Below are 19531 nucleotides of genomic sequence, written 5' to 3'. Positions count from 1 at the left end.
TAGGTTTATATCGATACAAAAGATACTTAAGGTGAATCGATATTTGTTTAGGGGTTTCTATACAGTACCACCATTATCGAAATCTGTATCGGTCGCATCGTTGGTCACGTGACGTGACCAGCTTGTCTTGCGCAATGTAGCAGAAACCATTTTCTACCATTTTCAACCATGGCGAAACGAAAGAATTGTGACCTTGGAACGAAATACAAGGCAATCGTGGCTGTTGAGGATAATCCAACAAGGAGCAAATCCTTTGTCAATGTTAAATACTTTATCAATGTGGTTGAAGAGTAAGGATAAAATAAACTTCGGACCTGGATCAAAGAGGACGAGAACGTCACAATACTGTAGTCTTCTTATACAGTAAGTATACAGTTGTTTGACACCAATTTCAACCATGGGGAGACATAAGAATTGTGATATCCGAACAACGTACAAGGCAATCGCGGCTGTGGAGGACAATCCAACAAGCAACTCCATCGCGAAATAGTTCGACGTGCCGCAGAATACTTCATCAAGGTAAGTAATGTAAACGTCGCAGTTTTCGTTTTCCATACATGTATTTAATTGTGTTGTATTCACATATCTTTATCGCTTGCAATAATCACTTTTTCATATGTTTGTACATGCTGGGCCAGAACGCCACGAACGCCAGCAACAATGTCGAGTGATACTCAGAGTCATGATTGCAAGAGTGCGTTATAAAAATAATAAATGATGTCTTTATTTAATGCATCCGTTTATTTTTCACTTCACTACAGTACAAAAGCATGCTAGATACGCAATCCATGAACCCAATGAGAAAATGACATGCCATATCAAAGATCCCCCATTTATTGCCCCCGCTTCATGCAGTACGGCGCAGGATCGGATATATCTATAGTACGGTTATATCGATATTTTTTCTGACTCCCAAGAATATCGATATAACGAGACTTTACTGTATTTAGTTACTTAAAACGCCACAGAGACAGCTTCTTTCATACGAGGAATGTGCAGTGCCGCATGTCATATTTTGGGGCACAAATGAGCCCAAGTCACAAACCACAATGGATTTTCACACGATGCATTACAATAACACACCCTCAGCACCGTTTGGGCCAGTGCTGGCAGAGTGCATGTCTAACTACTGCAAATATGAAATGAGAGTGAGGGATATTCATTAAATCACAAAGAATTGGAGGAACGTGTTCAGAGGTTCAGAGAATGTGATAACAGTGATGTTCGACTCACCTTGCTGTATCTGTTGATGCTGGTTGTAGCTGGGTGGTTGTTGGTGGGGGTACTGCTGGATGTAACCAGGGGCGGGGCTTTGGGGCGTGTAGGGGCTGGGAACCGGGCTGTTTTGCTGGCCCAAGTATCGACTACTAGAGCCTGTCTGTGGGGGCACGAAACGGCTAAAACGGAAGAGGGCCACAGCATAAAATTGAGCAAGAGAATTAAAGGGAATATCAAATACATATTTCAGTTTCAGTTAACGATTTATTCCAAAGGGGGAATTATTGACGTGTATACAAATATCGTATTTTCCGTACTATAAAGTGAACCTGATTATAAGGCGTGCCTTCAATGAATGACATATTTTCAAACTTTTTCCATATATAAGGTGAATTGATTATAAGGCGCATGGTCAGCTCTTGGAAAAATTGAAGGCGTTTAGAAAATCAGTAACCCATCTGCACCTTCTCGTTTATATCATACACGTTTTGGGTTGTGTCTATGTATGCCATTTTTGATCCGCTGGTGAAAGGCTACCTAATTCTCTCCTCTTTCATCCATAACTGCTTCAAACAATGTGTAAACAGATAAATTGGCAAAGATCGCATGGCTGTCTGTCTTGTGTTATTTTGTCATTTTATGTTAACTGTTTAGTTGATGGTGGCATGGGCATCCGCAGCGGTGTTGAGAGCAAAGACATTTCATCTGTGCTGTATGTTGCACATGAAGTGTGTATCCTGTTCATATTTAGTCGTGCAATTGTAACTTTATAATGCCAGCTGTGAAACTATATGTCCTTGAAATCACACCCACTCATCAGTTAGGCAGAGGAATGTGCAAGTTGATGCACGCTAAGAATCGGTTCAGGAGAAATGACAGTCCTGATGCCATACCAAAAGTTTTGGTATCACCCTTCTCATGACACAAATATGTTGTGAATCCCTTGCTGCTTTGCACTCGTGATCCGCAGCCATTGTCAATAAACCGCGGGTGCCTGCAATACTCTACAAATAAACCCTTCAAAGATACCATTCATCATCCCATGCCTCTATTTGGAAAGCCAACATCCTCATCATCCGAAATTGACAAACATGTGGAGCAAGAGTAAAGCCACCCCCCCCCCCCCCCAAGGACACATCAAGCACATTTGACAATAAAGGTGACTTGAATTTGAACTATGTGCTACCTATACATGTAGTATATGAAGTGCTGCCCCCCAAAATACAACCTGTTTTATTTTCATTACAGGAGCTCCCTTCCCCACACCGGGTTTTGCTACTACAAGTATTTTAACAGTCTCAAACTCTGGCTCCTGATTCCCCAAAGAGTATACGTGGTGAGGTTCTTGCAATACACACCAACAGTATTGATTTCGGCAGGATAGAAAAATTGTGTGTATTAAAAAAGGTCAAACCATGGGGTATATGATGAGAGCATGTCAGTTTTGTTTGTTTTGCACATAAGAACTTTTTTAATTGTGAAAATGCACAATGCATCGATTAAAAACATCTATCTATCCACTTTCCAGACCGACTCATTAGGGTCGCGGCGCTATGCTGAAGCCTATCCCAGCCGTCTTCGGGCACGAGGCGGGGGACACCCTGAATGGGTTGCCAACCAATTGGAAAGCACACACAGATAAACCACCCATGTTCACACTCACACCAGTGTTTGAGCTAGCGTCTGCCCTGTGGCCCGGGGCGTAGAACTTTTACATCGGGCGTACAACTTTCAAAACGTCTCGGCGAGGATGGGCGTCAACAACTTGAAGAAAAAAAAGCGATTTTTTTCAAATCAAATGTTTGTTTTATTCAATGAGCCACGCAGACTCCTCTTTCTCAGCGGCTTTCAAAACTTTCAAGTACACTTTTCAGTCAGGGTGTAGTCTGAAGCAGGTTTCTGATTGGCTGCCGGTGCCTAGTATGCAAATTGCCAAACGAATGTTCGTTTTGGCTTTTTTTGTTGTTGTTGTTCTTTTGACTTCAAGACGGCGCCGCGAGAGTGGCTGCCTTTCCAGGAACTCATGTATTTTGTTTTTCTACTTTCATTCCTTTCATAACTTTGCTGCTGTGAAATGTACATTTCTCCACTGCGAGACTAATCAAGGCAAATCCAATCCAATCCAACAATGTTTTTACTTTTTTTGGCGATTAGACATCTTTATGTGATTTAAGTTATGAAAAATGGGGCAGGCAACTTTATGGCCGGGCTAGCAACTTTTCAGAGTTGTCTGCCCGGGTGTCCACTAACTTTTTGTCATGAGTTTCAGACACTGCTCACACCTTGGGACAATTTGGAGTATTCAATCAGCCTTCTATGCATGTTTTTGGAATGTGGGAGAACATTAAAAATGAAAATTACAAAAAAGAAAAGATATTCGGGGTTGATACTGATGATTCTCAAGAGTCTAGACTCTGGGACGATGTTTCTGAAAAGATCAATCATGCACTGCAGCTGCCATTTTGAATTCCAAGCAAATCAAATTGTGAATTTATTGTTGGTATTGAACGATTGGTATTCCCTTTCAAGTGGTTGATGAGATCATTGTATGTTCTAATTTACCTTGAAGGATTGGGAGAAATTGCTGCCGGTTGAAAGTTTGCCGACTGAGCCGGACTATGCATGGAATTTTGGGTGATCTTATACTGCTGTACCATCGGCTGCTGCATAACATCTGTTCAAGGAGAGAGGAGAAATCATTCAGAGGGGGAATATTTTACTTAAATTCCATTGAAAAGTGATACGGTTTTGAGGGGAATACTTTTTTCCCTGAAGATGCCTGGATTTCTGGCCAGCATGGTCTGCAGCAGCAGTGGCGCATCTCCCTCGGGCTCATCGCTTCCCAGGTTGTCCTTTAGCTCTCTGCAAGAACACAAAACAAAGGGTTCAACCACTTTCAGTTTGGCTCACATTTACGTCTTCGTGCTTGACCTGTAAACTCAAGAGAAGGTCATAGGCGTAATTTGAATCCACGACATTTAGAACTGTGAGGCGGATGCGGGAACCAGACATCCAGTGTGCCACCATTGCTTACGTTTTTTTTATTAATACAAATAAAAATAATGTGAACTTATTCACCTGTCAACATTTATTTCACTGTTTATTAGGGATGGTTTAATTTGATGCAGGGGTGTCAGTCATTTTAGTTGTGGGTCAATTTGTAGTCACCGTTATGACAGTGAAACCACCAAATGATTACTAGTACACAACTAATTCAAGGATTACTATTTTTGAAATCAGTCAAGTTTATTCAAATAGTAGGAGTGTCAACACGACCGTAAAATTAAAATGTTATTCATTAGGAATGACAATTTAGGTACAGATTTTAACAAGTTGACACAGGATTTCTGTTAGCGGACCACATAAAATAAGGTGGCGGGCCGGATCTGGCCCCCGGGTCTTGACCTCGACGCCTGTGCTGTTAAGGATGGATGGATGGATGGATAGATGGATTTGGGTGGGTTGGGTGATGGATGGATGAATGGCTGGCTGGTTGGATACAATAAACATTGTTATATAATACTCGCGCCCGCACAAATACACGCAGGCACTCTGTCATGGCCTCTTACATGTGTTCTGTAGAGACCTGGTTGAGGCCATGAGCAAGCTGCGAGGCTAGATTCTCATCCCGGCAACCCAGTAAGCAGGTAACCTCCTCAGCAATTCTCCCATTATACAGGAGGCTCTTTGTGGTGGTAGCCGGGAGGGGGGAAGGAAGGGGTAGCTGGTTCAACACTGGAATGAGAGACGGAGAACTAATGTGTCGAGTACTCATCCAACAGAAATTGTGTGTGTTGATGCATGAAACAGAAGGTGCTGCTCACAGTCTGTCAGGCTAGCGATCCCAGCGAGAGTGGTGATGGGAACATGAGGCATATCCCCATTCATACTTGAGGTGGGGGGAGTGTGTTGATACACAGGTAGATCGGGGGGGCCGATGGACGACACCCGTCCTCACATCTCCTGACACCTGAAGGAAAAGATTAAATGGGACTTATTGTTTTTTTTCGGTCTTGCTTTCTGCTTTTGAAACGGAATATCCATTACATATAACATCAAGTACACATTCATTCTCATGACCATGTTGAACTGAATTACATAAAATGTGTAAATGACTCTGTGGTGGCTTCAGCCATCCACTATGGAATTGTCTGCTGGTCAGGCAGCATCATCACCCGGGACAGGAAAAGACTGGAGCGCCTTGTCAAGAGGGCCAGTTCTGTCCTGGGGTGCTCGCTGGACTCTCTGGAGGAGGTGGGCAACAGACGGACGCTAGCTAAACTAAAAGCTATGATGGACAGCCCCTCCCCACCCCCTCCTGACAGCACATGTGAAGAAAAAAACTGGAAACTTGTAAATATGGGTTGATACAATACAGCTACATATATCAATACGCCTTTCTTGATACTTGCACTATGTACAGTTTTTGATTATACGGTTTTGCACATTTACAGTATACAGTTGACATTTTTATTTTGCTATGCTTAGAATATCTTGTTTTCTATCCTTTCACCCCCCACCCCATCCCCTTTCAAATTGCTGCTGTGGACTGCAAATTTCCCCATTGTGGGGCAAATAAAGGTTTTCTGATTCTGATCTAATCTTGCACAATAAAAAAAAATATATCGGTCCATGAGCGACACAAGTATATTCCGTTACTTTGACAAGAAAGTGGCAATCTTATCTCAAAAGTTTCATTGTTACTGTTCTCTTGCATGATGCCAGCAATATGAGAAGTGTAATGCTTGGCACAGCACCTGAAAAGACACAGTACCTGAAAAGACACAGTACCTGCCTTCACCCTGTTCAGAAATGCTTTACCCAAAATTAATTTTCATCCTGAATGATCACAAGGAGGATAAATTCAAATCTGCAACAGCAATATACCTTTTCAAAGAATGTTGTGCTGCTGCAGGTGGACACAGTGACATTTCAGATGAAAACAAATCCACCTGGACCTGTTTAAAAAACAAACAAAAAACACAATGCACTTCAGCCCAATATTGTGAACCGTACATCCAAACATAACAACAACAAAACTCGTTCGTTGAATGTTGAATGTTTGAGCTAAAGATTCAAAGGAAGGCTGCTGCGCCCCCCTTTGGCAAAAATGTTTAACTTCTGTGGGCCATAGTGCTCCAACCACTGCTCCAATTGACCAAAAGCACCACTAGTACGTAATCCATCAACCAGTCCACCAAATTTCATTCAAATAGAAAACCTGCATGGTTAAAAACGTCACATTAGTTGAGCGTGATTTGGCAGGGAACTGTAGAACTAGAACTGACAGAAAAGCTCCATCATGCCAAAATTGAAAGGAAGAAAACTCGTTACATAGACAATTTTTGTTTCCGATGAGCATCCTGTACTGAATTGTTAGCAATGCAATATGCTAAGTTAAACAACATTAGTGAATGTTTTCAGTCCAGGATGCTCCTAGCAAAGACTGTGAGTGCGATAAATAGCTTGAAGAAAGCATAATAAACAATTAAGCGATGATTATTTCATACATTGAAGAAATAAAATGTAAACTTGCTAATTTTTTTCTGCACTTGTATAACAGTTGCGAAAAGCTAACAGTGTTAGCTTTTCTTTTTTTTTTTTTACTTGACAGAATAACGGAACGTGCAGTAAAGAAAGCTGATTTCTTTTCATCGTAGACCACGGCGTAATTAAACAATTACAAATTTAGGAGGCTCTGAGAGATTGAATGTGTTGTTTTATAAATGAATCCACATTTAACTAAGTGTAGTGGATCGCCCCCTAATTCGAAGTTATTAATTTTCTCTTTTGTTTTAGTATGCAGCGTTCAACTGATTTTAACAGTTGCATGACAGTTAAAGTTAAAAAGCACTAAACTATTTACCATAAATGGTCTACATAATCGAGGGGTGATTATGCTTTCATTTCGTTTTACTATACACAGACCCGCCATCATGAGTGGGTCACAGAGGGCTGAGCTCCCAATCTTTGCCAACCCCATTTGAGGGATGAATTCCAAAAAATAGATGTGTTTTATAATGATAATAATAGTAATAATAGGTATTATTATAATACTATAAACATACTATTATTGTTGTTGATTGATATGTTGATCCTAATTAACATCGCAAAGTTAAGTTATGCGGAGAGGCTAAACAAACAGTTCTCTGCTAACGACACTGCATCAGGTGGAATGGCCTGAAAGCGATCGCAAACTATCGGTTACAAGCATCCCCCCAAGCAGTGAACAACAAGGGTCTTGGTTGATGAGCCAAACACATTTTTTTGACGATTTGAAAAGGAGACTAGTATATATACGCCCTGTGCCCTACAGATCTACGAGCTGGACGTGAAACGGCTCTTCAAACAGCAGAGGACCAAGAAAGCTGCAGGACCTGACAGTGTCCCCCTCCAGCCTGAAAGTCTGCACTGACCAGCTGGCCCCGGTCATCACACAAATCTTCAACAGACCCCAGGAGCAGTGTGAAGTCCCATCCTGCTTCAAACAGTCTACCATCATCCCAGTTCCAAAGACACCAGCACCATCAGGATTGAACGACTATGACCTGTTGCTCTGATGTCTGTGGTCATGAAGTGCTTTGAACGCTTCGTGCTGAACCACCTAAATATCATCACCAGACCCCTCCTGAAACCTCTTCAGTATGCCTACCGGGCAAACAGGTCTGTGGAAGATGCAGTCTATATCGGACTCCACCACATCATCTAACACGATGTGTCAAAGTCAAGGCCCGGGGCCAAATCTGGCCCGGCACATCGTTTTATTCGGCCCGCGAAAGCAAATCAAGCAAGTCAAGTTCAATGATGCTTGCTAAAATTCGAACTTGTCGTATGTGAACCACAATAACAATCATCATTCTTGACATCAGATTTGAAAACTAGTTATTCATTAATTTTTGGTGTGTTCTCTATGTAATATGTGGTGGAGATTACACATTCTAATGGTTTCCCAAAATTCATGACGGCCCTCGAGAGGAAACCGTAACTACAAAAAAACAAGAGTTTGAAATCCCTGCTCAAGCACCTTGACAATACTGGGACCTACGCAAGGATCCTGTTTGTGGATTTTAGCTCTGCACCTTCATCCCGGAACTCCCAAACTTCTCCAGCTCGGTGTGTCCCCTATGATTTGCCAGTGGATCCTCAGCTTCCTGACGGGATGGACACAACAGGTGAGACTGGGAAAAATATAATCACCAACACAAACCACTAGTACTGGAGCCCCACAGGGATGCGTCCTCTCTCCACTGCTCTTCTTCCTGCCATCGGGTAGGAGACTGCGGAGTCTCCGAGCCAAGACCAGCAGGCTCAAGGACAGTTTCTGCCACCTGGCAGTCCGGAGACTCAACTCCCTCCCAGCCCTGCCCAGCCTGCCCCTTCCCACTGCCACACTCACCGAACTCTGAGTACACGCTACATGCTGTACTATCATCCTGAACACTATTTTTTTTTATCTTTCTCATTTTTTTTCTGCAAGACCTCACTTCAACCCTTTCTTGTTGTTTGTTTTTGCATTACTACATTACGTCACTTTATATCCGTTACTTGCTCACTTTACATATGTCACTACCTCACTTTACATACGTCACTGCCTCACTTTCCAGACGACACTACCTCACTTTACATTCAGAAATTACATGTATTGTCTGTTGTCAATTGTATGTCTTTTTAGCCACGTTATAAGTGCCTTGCATGCCTTGCACGCTGGGTCCGAGGACATAAATTTCATCTGTGCTGTATGTCATGCATATTAGCATATTTGACAATAAAGCTGACTTTGACTTTGATTGCACCACAACGGACCCTGCTGTCAAATTCATAAAGTTTGCAGACGACACCATGGTGATCGGTCTACTCAATAACGGCGACAAATCTGTGTACAGACAACAGATGGAGCACGCTCAAGACGGTAGAGATGATTATGCACTTCAGGAAACATCCATTACCACAGCTGCCCTTCACACTAGCCAACAGCTGGAGCTCAAGTGTTGCCGACACAACTTAGAGCTGAACACGATCAAGACGATAGAGATGATCACAATCAGAATCATCTTTATTGCCAAGTATGTAGAACAAACAAGGAATTTGTTTCCGGTAGAACACGCTGCACTAGTATCATCATCAAAAAATTGCTAAGTGGCACTATACAGTTCCATTTGGGCTACTGTTGAAAGAGTTCAAAGTTCAAAGAGTTAATGGCTTGGGGGAAGAAGCTATTTAAATGTCTGCTGGATTTGGTGCGCATGGATCGGTAGCGCCTGCCTGAGGGGAGAAGCTGGAAAAGGTGGTGGGCAGGGTGCGGAGGGTCCAGTAGGATTTTCCGAGCCCTAATTTGGATTCTTGCAGTGTGCAAATCCTCGAGAGTGGGTAGGACGGTGCCAATGATTTTTTCCGCCGTCCTAACTGTCGTGGACTTCAGGAAACATCCATTACCACAAGCTGCCCCTCACATTCTCCAACAGCTGTGTCAACCGTCGACCTTCAAGTTCCTGGGAATCATTCTCCCTAGACACGAAGTGGGAGGTCAACACCAACTCCATGCTGAGAAAGGCCCAACAGAGGATGTCGTTCCTGAGGCCGCTGAAGAAGCATGGCCAGCTACTGCAGGTGCTACGACAGTTCTACATGGCAGTCATTGAATCAATCCTGTGTTCTTCAACCATGGTTTGGTTTGGGGCCACCACAAAAATCGATAAAATACAACTTCAATGGACACTGGTGACGGCGGAAAAAAAATAATTGGCACAGCTCTACCCACTCTTAAGGACTTGCACACTGCAAGAACCAAGAGAAGGGCACAGAAAATCCTATCGGAACTACGCACCCTGCCCACCACCTTTTCCAGCTATTCCCCTCAGGCAGGCGCTACTGACTGATGCTCACAAAATCCAGCAGACATTTAAAGGACAACCAACACCATTTTTTTGTTTCCTGACTGACATCAGAAAAACGTTTTATAGCATCTAAAATACCCAAAACACACAGGCTGATATTTTTAGTCAAATGCAAAACATCAATAAAAATTAGTTAAAGTGTCCCAAAACTACTTCAAAATGACCCCGGACATTGCGAGTTTCAGAAGGTCCCGCCCCCTTGCTTGTGACGTCAAGGACGTCTTTGCCTTGCTCTAGAACAGGGGTGGGAACCTTTTTGACTAAGAGAGCCATAAAAGTGAAATATTTTGAAAGGTTTTTCAGTGAGAGCCACACACGCGTGAGCGCACACCCACACACGCAAACAGGCACGCACGCACGCGCGGCCACTTTTCAACAAAATGTCAGAATGTATTATTTAAAATAACCTTGTGATACTACTCACCGTTAACATGAATGGTTTTCCGTTCATGATTGGTAAAAATCCAGCCAAACGATCGGAATTACAGTCAACTTGCCAGGTACATAGGCGAAGTTACTGCTAGCTAGCCTGCACACGGCTAATTAGCTTCCACACTTGCTATCTGCAATATACTTCTCGCAGAAGTATATTGATGTTAACGTTAACATAGAGCTTGTTAAAATGTCACTGACATTTGACTGTTTCATCGATGGTATTGTTTCATTGCAAATTAGAATCAGACTATTTTAACTCCACAAAGGCGAATCCTCCGGTACATTCAAGCTGAAGTGTACTCGTCATTTGTTTTTACTCATCGGGCTCATTTAAACGGGCGTTTACCAGTTTCAAAATGACGGCCAGTATCATCCAATCAAAATTGCGCTTTCCGCCAACTGCAGCCCCAACAGGAAATTAACAGCGAAAAGGCGAGACTATGTATTTAGTTTTATCGGCGAGCCATATGCAATCATCAAAAGAGCCATATATGGCTCGCGAGCCATAGGTTCCCGACTCCTGCTCTAGAATCAAAACAATGGCTTCAGATTCTGAGAAGATGCTTTCTTGTTACTCATCGAATTATGATTATGATTCAAATAGTTCTGAAGAGGAAAGCATAAATGTTTGCAATCGATTAAAGAAATTTCTCCACTGTGAGACTAATAAAGGCATATCCAATCCAATCCAATCCAATCCAAAGAAGTACTTGCGTATCAATTCAAGCTGTCAGGACTCCAATGTAGCGTCCCAGAAAATGCACAAGATGGCGCCCAAGCTCCGTTGGAAATGGGCTGATTTGTCTGCTGGGAATTTGTGTCAACTAGAATCAGATAGTAGTCTTAGTGCAACACACGATTCACCACCGCATTATTTATGTTTTCCTTCTAATTTTGCCAATAACACGGATCAACATGAAGTTTTCAGACCAAACAAAGTACCCAAAATGCATTGTGTGTCGCTTTCTCGGTCACCAGACGTGACGTCAGGTCAGGTATCGTCATCAACCCGAAAACTTAAAACGTAAAATATAGCTAAATGCCGTGGAATCTTTGTAAAATATGCTCAGTAGAAGTCATTTGAAGTGATTTTACAAATTATGGACACAACTTGTCTGGAGGCGTCGGTTGTCCTTTAAACAGCTTCGCCTTTAACTATCAAAACACTAACCCAAATATAACCATAGTCTCTTTGCAATTTTGCACAAACCTGTGGAACAGCATCCTGTTTTATCATTGCAGCTGCAGTTCTGGACTCACTTGAACCACTGTTACTGACCAATATAATCTCCAGCACCAAATTCCTTGTGTGTTCTACACACTTGGTCAATAAAGATGATTCTGATATTATTATTATAATATCATCGTAGCCAATCTTGTGTTTCACGAAGCCATTAAAAATGTAAAGAAACAGTGCTGCAATTTTTGTATGACTGAAGGGCTTGTCTTATTTCCACCAACCAATAAAAATTAGAATGTTAGGTACACACGCTTCAGTGTGAAAGAGTACGTAAATGCTTGTGTGAGAAAATACTGCCCATTATATCAAAGTGAATCTGCGCTCAAGAAAAAAACTTAAGAGCTTAATATTTCAGAAAACTGCAATCGATTCGGCAACAGAATGTATGTGGACTTCTGTACTTTAAGCCCTTTAAGCCCTCAGAAACCTCTAAAAAATTCACAATGATTGCACCAATATTTTGTATTTTATGGACAAAGTCATGAAGAGAAACTTTATAGGTGGTGTCTCTATGTTAAGGGAAATGCTCTCAAATCCGTAATACTATGGTAATAATTCTGATATAGTTTCAAAGCCTGATGTGAACACACACCTGAGGATTTCACGGTAATGATCATTTCATGTTGTGTGATGTCTTCATGGGATCATGTGTATGGTACAGAAAAATCGTTTCCCATAAAATTCACTGCGCAGTAGTTGACCATACACGTATCGATCCAGTGTGATCAATGCGATTTCACTGTGCCTATGTGTTTTTGTGGTGCGGTGTGTATTTCTTATACAGTGATACCTCGGCTTACGAATGCTATAGCTCACAAACTTTTCGCCTTACGAACAATAAATTCGCGAGAATATTATCTTGGCATACAAAATAGTTTTCGGCAGACGAACCAATCCACACAGCCAGGTGGCTGGTGGAATAGTTTTCGACGGATGAACACCAAACCACATGGTCGAACAGCACCACGGTGGCTGACGGACGAGTTTTCCACACCCACTTTCTTTGAGTGCAAACGTGGTTTGTTATCGAGTGGAGTACTTTTGACCCTACCACAGGCTTGTGTTAAGCCGAAGAGGACACAAAAGAAAATTATGGTCGAGCAGAAGAAGGAGATCATCAAAAAACACGAACAAGGTGTGCGTTTGTATGACTTAGCATCCCAGTACCAGTATGCTAAGTGGATGATCGCTATGTGTGGCTAAGGGTGTTTCTGTGTTGTCTAAGCAACGGTCTCAGGCAGTAGAAGGCTGAAAAACTTCTGTTGATTTGGAATAACAAAAAGCAGCTTGCAGGGGACTGTGTGAGTGAGGGTATTATTGCAGAGAAAGCACGGCAACTTCACTCGGATATCATCAAGAGGCAACTACATCAACGACCATCACAAAGGTAAATAAAATGACTTTATTATGCAGTACAGTTTATTTCTTTAATTACAATACAATAGCACATTTTTTTATACATAAAATAAGGTATTTTTGTGTAGTTTTAAGGCTTATTTAGTAGAAAATTATGTTTTATGGAGACCTGGGAACGGATGATTCTCATTTTTAATAGTTTCTTATGGGAAAGAAATGTTTGGCAGACGAACGTTCCGCCTCACACACTCTCTGGGAACCAATTAAGTTTATCAGCTGAGGTATCACTGTATTTGATTTCCGTTTGTTTGCATTAAGTGGCGGGGCGGTGGGATAAGAAATATTATGTGTGCATTGGGGTTGCTATTTTAGTCTGAAAGCTGAGAAAGTGCATGGATGATGGATCAAAATGACGGTTAAAAAAAACACACCAAAAGGTGTATTCATTATTATGTTTAAAAAATGGGATTTCCGGTCTGATTTTTCTCGCAAATCATTCGATGGGTGTACTAGCAAGTTGACATGTGCTGGATGCACAAATCAAAAGAGAAATACCGGGAGGCATGATTCCAAGGCAAGTACATGAAGTTGGCCATAAGAACTAACGAAGGTGTAGTAATACTAGTGTTAATATTAATGATTAGTGACGTGTGGTTGATTTTTCTTCTGGTCAAATTGATAGTTGATTACACAGCACATTGCCTTGGGGTTCCCAAAGAGGACGTCGAGACATCTCAACACTTTTAGTCTATATATACTAATGAGGTCATAATTGACATAAATAGTACATGCACGCATGCAAACGTGCACAGTGCAGCGGTCGAGAGTTCAAGACCCGGTTCGACCTCCCTGTGTGGAGTTTGCATGTTCTCTCTGGGTCCTCCCAATTCCAAAGAACCGCATGGCAGTCTGATTTTGATTGCTACCGATGACAGTTTTTGGCCATTTGGAGACAGTTTCCGATACAACGCTTGTTGACTATCGTAGCACTTGAGTATGTGCCAACGAAAGAGCTATAAAATAAATCACAGAAGCCACAAACCCTTTCAACATCTAGAACAGTGGTTCTTAAATAGGGTTCGATCAAACCTATCCTCCGCCGCTGAGGTGCCTTCAGTCTCGTCTGCAGTTAAGGAGTGCAGTCATTGATAGTGTTTTCAGTTCATGCACTGTTTTGTCATTTGAACAAAGTGACATTAATGTACAATTCATTTCGTGCACCAGTAAAAAAAACATATTTTATTATTTATTGAAGAAGGGTTCGGTGAATGAGCATATGAAACTGGTGGGGTTCGGTGCCTCCAACGATATTAAGAACCACTGATCTAGAATGAAGATTGTCCCCCCTGCTCCCATGTCATTTTTCGTTTAATTTATCCTGTAGACACTTGTGAGAAGTCAGCACACATGCCATTTTGGATAAGTTCAATTTAGTAGCCATAAAATCAGCAAATATTTTTAATTGAGTCTTAATCTCATAATGCAATCAAAAGCAATGGTACGGTATTTATCCAATCAGTTCTTGTTTGATAATCAATCTCTAAGTCTTAAGTGAACAAAGCATCAACATAAATAGCTTCACAATCAATACGGCTGCGGCATAAGGTGTCTGTATCTGTATTGTTAATGTTGCCCAAGAATTCACCTACCAGTGGTTGTCGCCAAGGCGCCATTCTATTAAAAAATAGTTAATTCTGTCATATGCATATGCATTTCATGTGTCCCCGGTCAGGCTGATTTCTGGCAACGGGTTTGACTTTTCAGTTCTGTTTCACAACTTTTGTCCTGCACTTACAGGAAAGTTAAAAGGTACAATATGTAGACTTTAGTGCCATCTAGTGTTGGCTTAACAAAACGCAACTACCTCAGCTCAAAAGAGCATCATGCATTTACAGGTACGTGCATAATAGTGCCTCTGCAAGACCACACGTGGCAAGCTACCACCAATTTCTTCAGCATTCGTGCAAACATATCACCCCAGGCGATTACTAGTATTCATTCAAGTCATAATTTTGATGAGCAATGTTCACTAACTTAGCCTCCTTTGGGTATATGTAGAAAGAAAGACGGTGGCAAAATATGGCAGCCTCCAGTTGTGCAGGTGCACACAAAGTGATGAAATTGCCAATGACTTCATGACAATTTGATAAAAATATGTAGCTGTGATAGAATTTTTTTCTGCATAGTATTGAAATCAATAGTGTTTTTAAGTAACGGACATTGAACGAAATTACTTGAGGAATGGTAAATAGCATCAAGTCAACCTCAGGTGAATGCATCGCATAAAGGGTTGACTCCATTGAATTTTAATTATTTTACCAAATAGTACCTAATCAATTTGTATACCCCTGTATGACATTTAATAATGAAGTAAACGCATCAGTGTACCATTCTTTAAATCTTGACAGTAGGGCAGTAAAACTGATTAATGCAATTTCCTGAAAACAATGTGAAGAAATCGAACAATGCTTCCTTCGACCTTTAACATTCTGCTATACTGGTTTACAAATCAGAAAGGTAATGTTTTCGCCAATGTTCAAACGACTTGCAGTAAAATGCAACAAGTTTGACAAACAACATCAGCGCTGCGATTCGCCAAGTCCAAAAAAAAGCTCGTGCAAAAGGTAGGAGTTCGAAAACAAGTAAAGATTGGGGGTAGGGGAAGTGTTGTAAACATAAAATCGTAGTAACACGTTTGTGGGGTTCTCTCAGCCCAAGCAGAACGTGTGGGCTAAAAATGACAGCTGGGAAACTGACAGGCAGACAAGGAGGGTGGGAGGCGGCACAAAGGAGAGCAGATGCGCCGTGAATGGTGCCTATCGTCAACATCGCCAGACCACAAACGTAAAAATACTACCACGACACGAAGAAACGATAACCCCAAATTAGCCATTGTGATTTTTTATAAAGCACCAAATCGCTAATTTCACAAAGTTTTTGAATAAAGCTAGAAGTCCCCGAGGTAACCGCGGTAAAAAAAGCGATGCAAACGGGCTCACTCCGCGGGTCGGTTTTCGGCTACGACTCGGTCGCTTGTTCGGTTCGGCTACCGATGGCTAGCTTTGAATGTTATGAAGTTAGCATAATATGAAGCGCTGCAGTGGAGACCGAGTAAGGAAGCGAAACGGCGACGCTAAACAGTGAGAGACTGATCAGAGTTTCGAGAGGAAACGGAGGAGTTGTTGACTTTCGCTGCGGGAACAGCTCCGCGGGCTTCGACGAGTGACACCCAGCTTCGAGGCCGAGCTCGGGCAAGAATGAAAACACACCTAGCTAGCTGGCGCGGTTAGCCCCGCTAGCATCCGTTCCCTTCCCGGTCAGCGATTAACGACGCAGTGTGCCCCCACCTCGAACACCGCAGTTTGCTTATTAAGTGTTAAATTGATTTTAAACAGGACAGCGCAAAGGTGACTATTTTTACCTTCAGATGTGGCGCCCAAAGGGAGGGGAATGTTTTTGCTGGATTGGTGTCCGTGTCTCTAGCTCCCCCTTTCTTCTCCTCCAGAAGAAACTCGGATTGGCTCGTAGAACTAGCCCAGCTCGAGCTAGGTTGCTAGCTCGCTAGCTATCAACAATAATCCGGGGTCGGGCTCGCTTGGCTCCTTCTTCCGTCACACAACTCGCGGCCAAATTATTTCCACGTTTAAGAACGAGGTTTGCGTCCTTCCTTCGGCGTCGCGGTTGACGCGTGCGACGAGCACGAGCGACTTGTTTTTTTCCCCCCGAGCGTAAAAACGAGAAATGTGACGATTTGTTACGATCGCCCGAAAGAGGCTCTCCTCTCGTAGAACAAAATGCCGACCGGAAGTGCCACAGTCTGACTTGAGCAACGATCTCACGAGTGACTCCCTCCATCGGCGCCAAAACGAAATGTCACACGACACCATGCCTGCGGTTCGCCAGAGGGCGCTTTAACACAACGTTACGAGCACACGAGCATCCTTTTGACGCCTCATTTCGAATAGTTTTTTGAATGAATGAATGAATGAATGAATGAATGAATGAATAAATAAATAAATAAATAAATAAATAAATAAATAAATAAATAAATACACGATGAATGAATAAACGAAATGATAAAACAAATGAATAAATAAATCCATAAATAAATACATAAATAAATGGATAAACAGATCGACAGACAGACAGACAGATTAGATAGATAGATAGATAGATAGATAGATAGATAGATAGATAGATAGATAGATAGATAGATAGATAGATAGATAGATAGATAGATAGATAGATAGATAGATAGATAGATAGATAGATAGATAGATAGATAGATAGATAGATAGATAGATAGATAGACCTCAAATGTCTACAAATGTCATTGTCTAAAATATTGTTCTTGATCTCGCGTCCAACAGGTACAGTTTGGCACCTCAACCTTTTATTTGGTATCCAAAAGACATTCTAGGATAAATAGCTCTTTATAATACTGTACCTGTATATTGGTTTCAAAACAATGGTTGGAGCACGTAGTTAATCTGGGAAAATCTGTATAAATTATACTGACATTAATGGCAACAACGTTAGTAAATGCAACAAAGCAAGCAAATTAATTAAACAACCATTTTGTAAACACCTTGTTTTGTAATCCAGGAAAGAGTTCTCATGATCCCAAAATTTAAGACATGCAGTTGAATTGCTCAAGTTAAAATGGCTCTCATGTCTGTTGACTTGAAATTTTGAGTTCATCATAGTGTATTTATAAACACACTGGAAGAAAGCTACACTATGCTGCAATGGTTTGAATATTTTATCCAATTAAATATTAAACAAAAGCACTTGGCACAATTAAAACGTTCACTGTGATAACTAGATTTATGATTATAAAGAAAAAAAGACTAATGAAATGGATAAACAAACATTGACTATTGTTTTAACTTTTATTGACAGCTCCTATATTTTCTTCTTCCTTTTCCTTTGCTCTTCCTTTTATAACTTTGTTGCTGTGAATTGTGAATTTGTCCACTGTGAGACGAATAAAGGTTATCTAATCTAAAACAATGAAGGACAAACGGTTCGCGTGATGGCTTGCTGGATAACGTTATAGTCTGTTAGCATCCTCCACTGGTTATATTACATCCAACCCGTCAGTCTTATCTAACTAAGCAGCAAAAGTTATAGCCATTTTTGTCAGGGTTCGTAAAATATGTTAGGGTGAGTTTGGTTTGGATCAGAAATAAAACGAAATTCATGAATATTGATACTCAATTTTGTTGGGGAAACAAAAACTTAATTGTACCAAGGTCTCACTCTCTATGGCACAAGCCACAAAAGACTGAGATGGGGCTCCAAGTGACCCCCGGATCCTGGTGTACCTCTGAATTAGACGCAGCTTAATTTCTCCAAACTCAATCGTGTGTTCAACATACCGTTAATAACCCAGACGGTGGCAATCAAAATGTAGCATTGATATCTCTGTAAAAGATAAAATATAAGAAAATATGTGTTTTTAAAATTGGGAGTACATTTTCTGTCAAACACAGTATAGATGTGTGAATAAAAGTAGTCAATTGGAAAGGTTGAGTTACAAGTACAAAAGCCAAATAAAGTTCAGGAGTTCAAGTTGGACTTGAATTTACAGAGAAATGTAGAGTGAAGAAGACATAGTAGATGAAGGAAAGGGTTCTGGTTAAAAAAGACTTCTGAGACGAGTACAGTATTAGTTAAGTCAAAGGAAAGTAGGATAGTGCAGTGTAGTTTAGAAACAAGATCAGTAAGTAATGAGCATTCAAAGGACAGCACATAGGTTTAAAGTTTTGGGAAAAAAAGCTTGGAGTTGCCAGACTGAGATGTGTGGACATTGCAGAGGAGTGACATTGGATATATTGCAATGAGGATGCAGTAATTCCAGCGACAGGCAGGACGACAGAGACCCAAGAGGTGATTCACAAATGTTGTGAGGGAAGACTTGCAGATCCAGAAGCTGACACACACACACACACTTGTGAGGATAAGTGGAATATTCTACAAAATGTACATGCATTTTGCAGAAAAATAATGTGAGGAAAGGAAGTGCCTCCACGTGCCCAATATATTCAAACACCGCCCCCCCCCAAAAAAAAAAAAAAAAAAATCAAAAAAGCCGCAAATCCATTGGTGCCAAATCACATGTGTGCAGGTGTCAACTTTGTACATTAACATAAGTATTTTTTCTCCTTTATTTTAAGAAAGCATTGTACAACGTACAGTTACAAACACTGTGCAGCCTATGGATGTGACAGCAATGACTCTAAAAAATGAACTATTCCAATAATTTGCCCCTTTGCATCACATTTTAACATAGAATTCGGTAACTAGTTTGAAAACAGAATAATCCGCAAGTAACCTTTTGCAATTTGACTACAGTTAACATACACATTTATTTATCTACATAAAT

The 19531-nt window shown here is 41.2% G+C and overlaps 1 protein-coding gene across 1 annotated transcript in view; it reads right to left on the bottom strand.

The window, feature by feature from the left end:
* nipbla (NIPBL cohesin loading factor a) overlaps positions 1–16938 on the bottom strand; it is a 41424-nt gene extending 24486 nt beyond the window's left edge. Inside the window, exons 1-7 of the mRNA XM_088994186.1 lie at positions 16565–16938; positions 6106–6176; positions 5043–5188; positions 4788–4953; positions 3980–4080; positions 3781–3892; positions 1234–1397 (exon numbers count right to left, since the gene is read on the bottom strand). Coding sequence (XP_088850312.1) covers positions 1234–1397; positions 3781–3892; positions 3980–4080; positions 4788–4953; positions 5043–5106 — 607 coding nt within the window. The 5' untranslated portion in view covers positions 5107–5188; positions 6106–6176; positions 16565–16938. The remainder of the gene's footprint in view (positions 1–1233; positions 1398–3780; positions 3893–3979; positions 4081–4787; positions 4954–5042; positions 5189–6105; positions 6177–16564) is intronic.
* Between the last annotated feature and the right edge of the window lie 2593 nt (positions 16939–19531).

This window comes from Hippocampus bargibanti, linkage group LG04 (genome assembly GCF_051943395.1).
Source record: "Hippocampus bargibanti isolate YZ-2025 linkage group LG04, ASM5194339v1, whole genome shotgun sequence".
Lineage (NCBI taxonomy): Eukaryota > Metazoa > Chordata > Actinopteri > Syngnathiformes > Syngnathidae > Hippocampus > Hippocampus bargibanti.
This window is presented reverse-complemented; position numbering and strand designations above follow the sequence as displayed.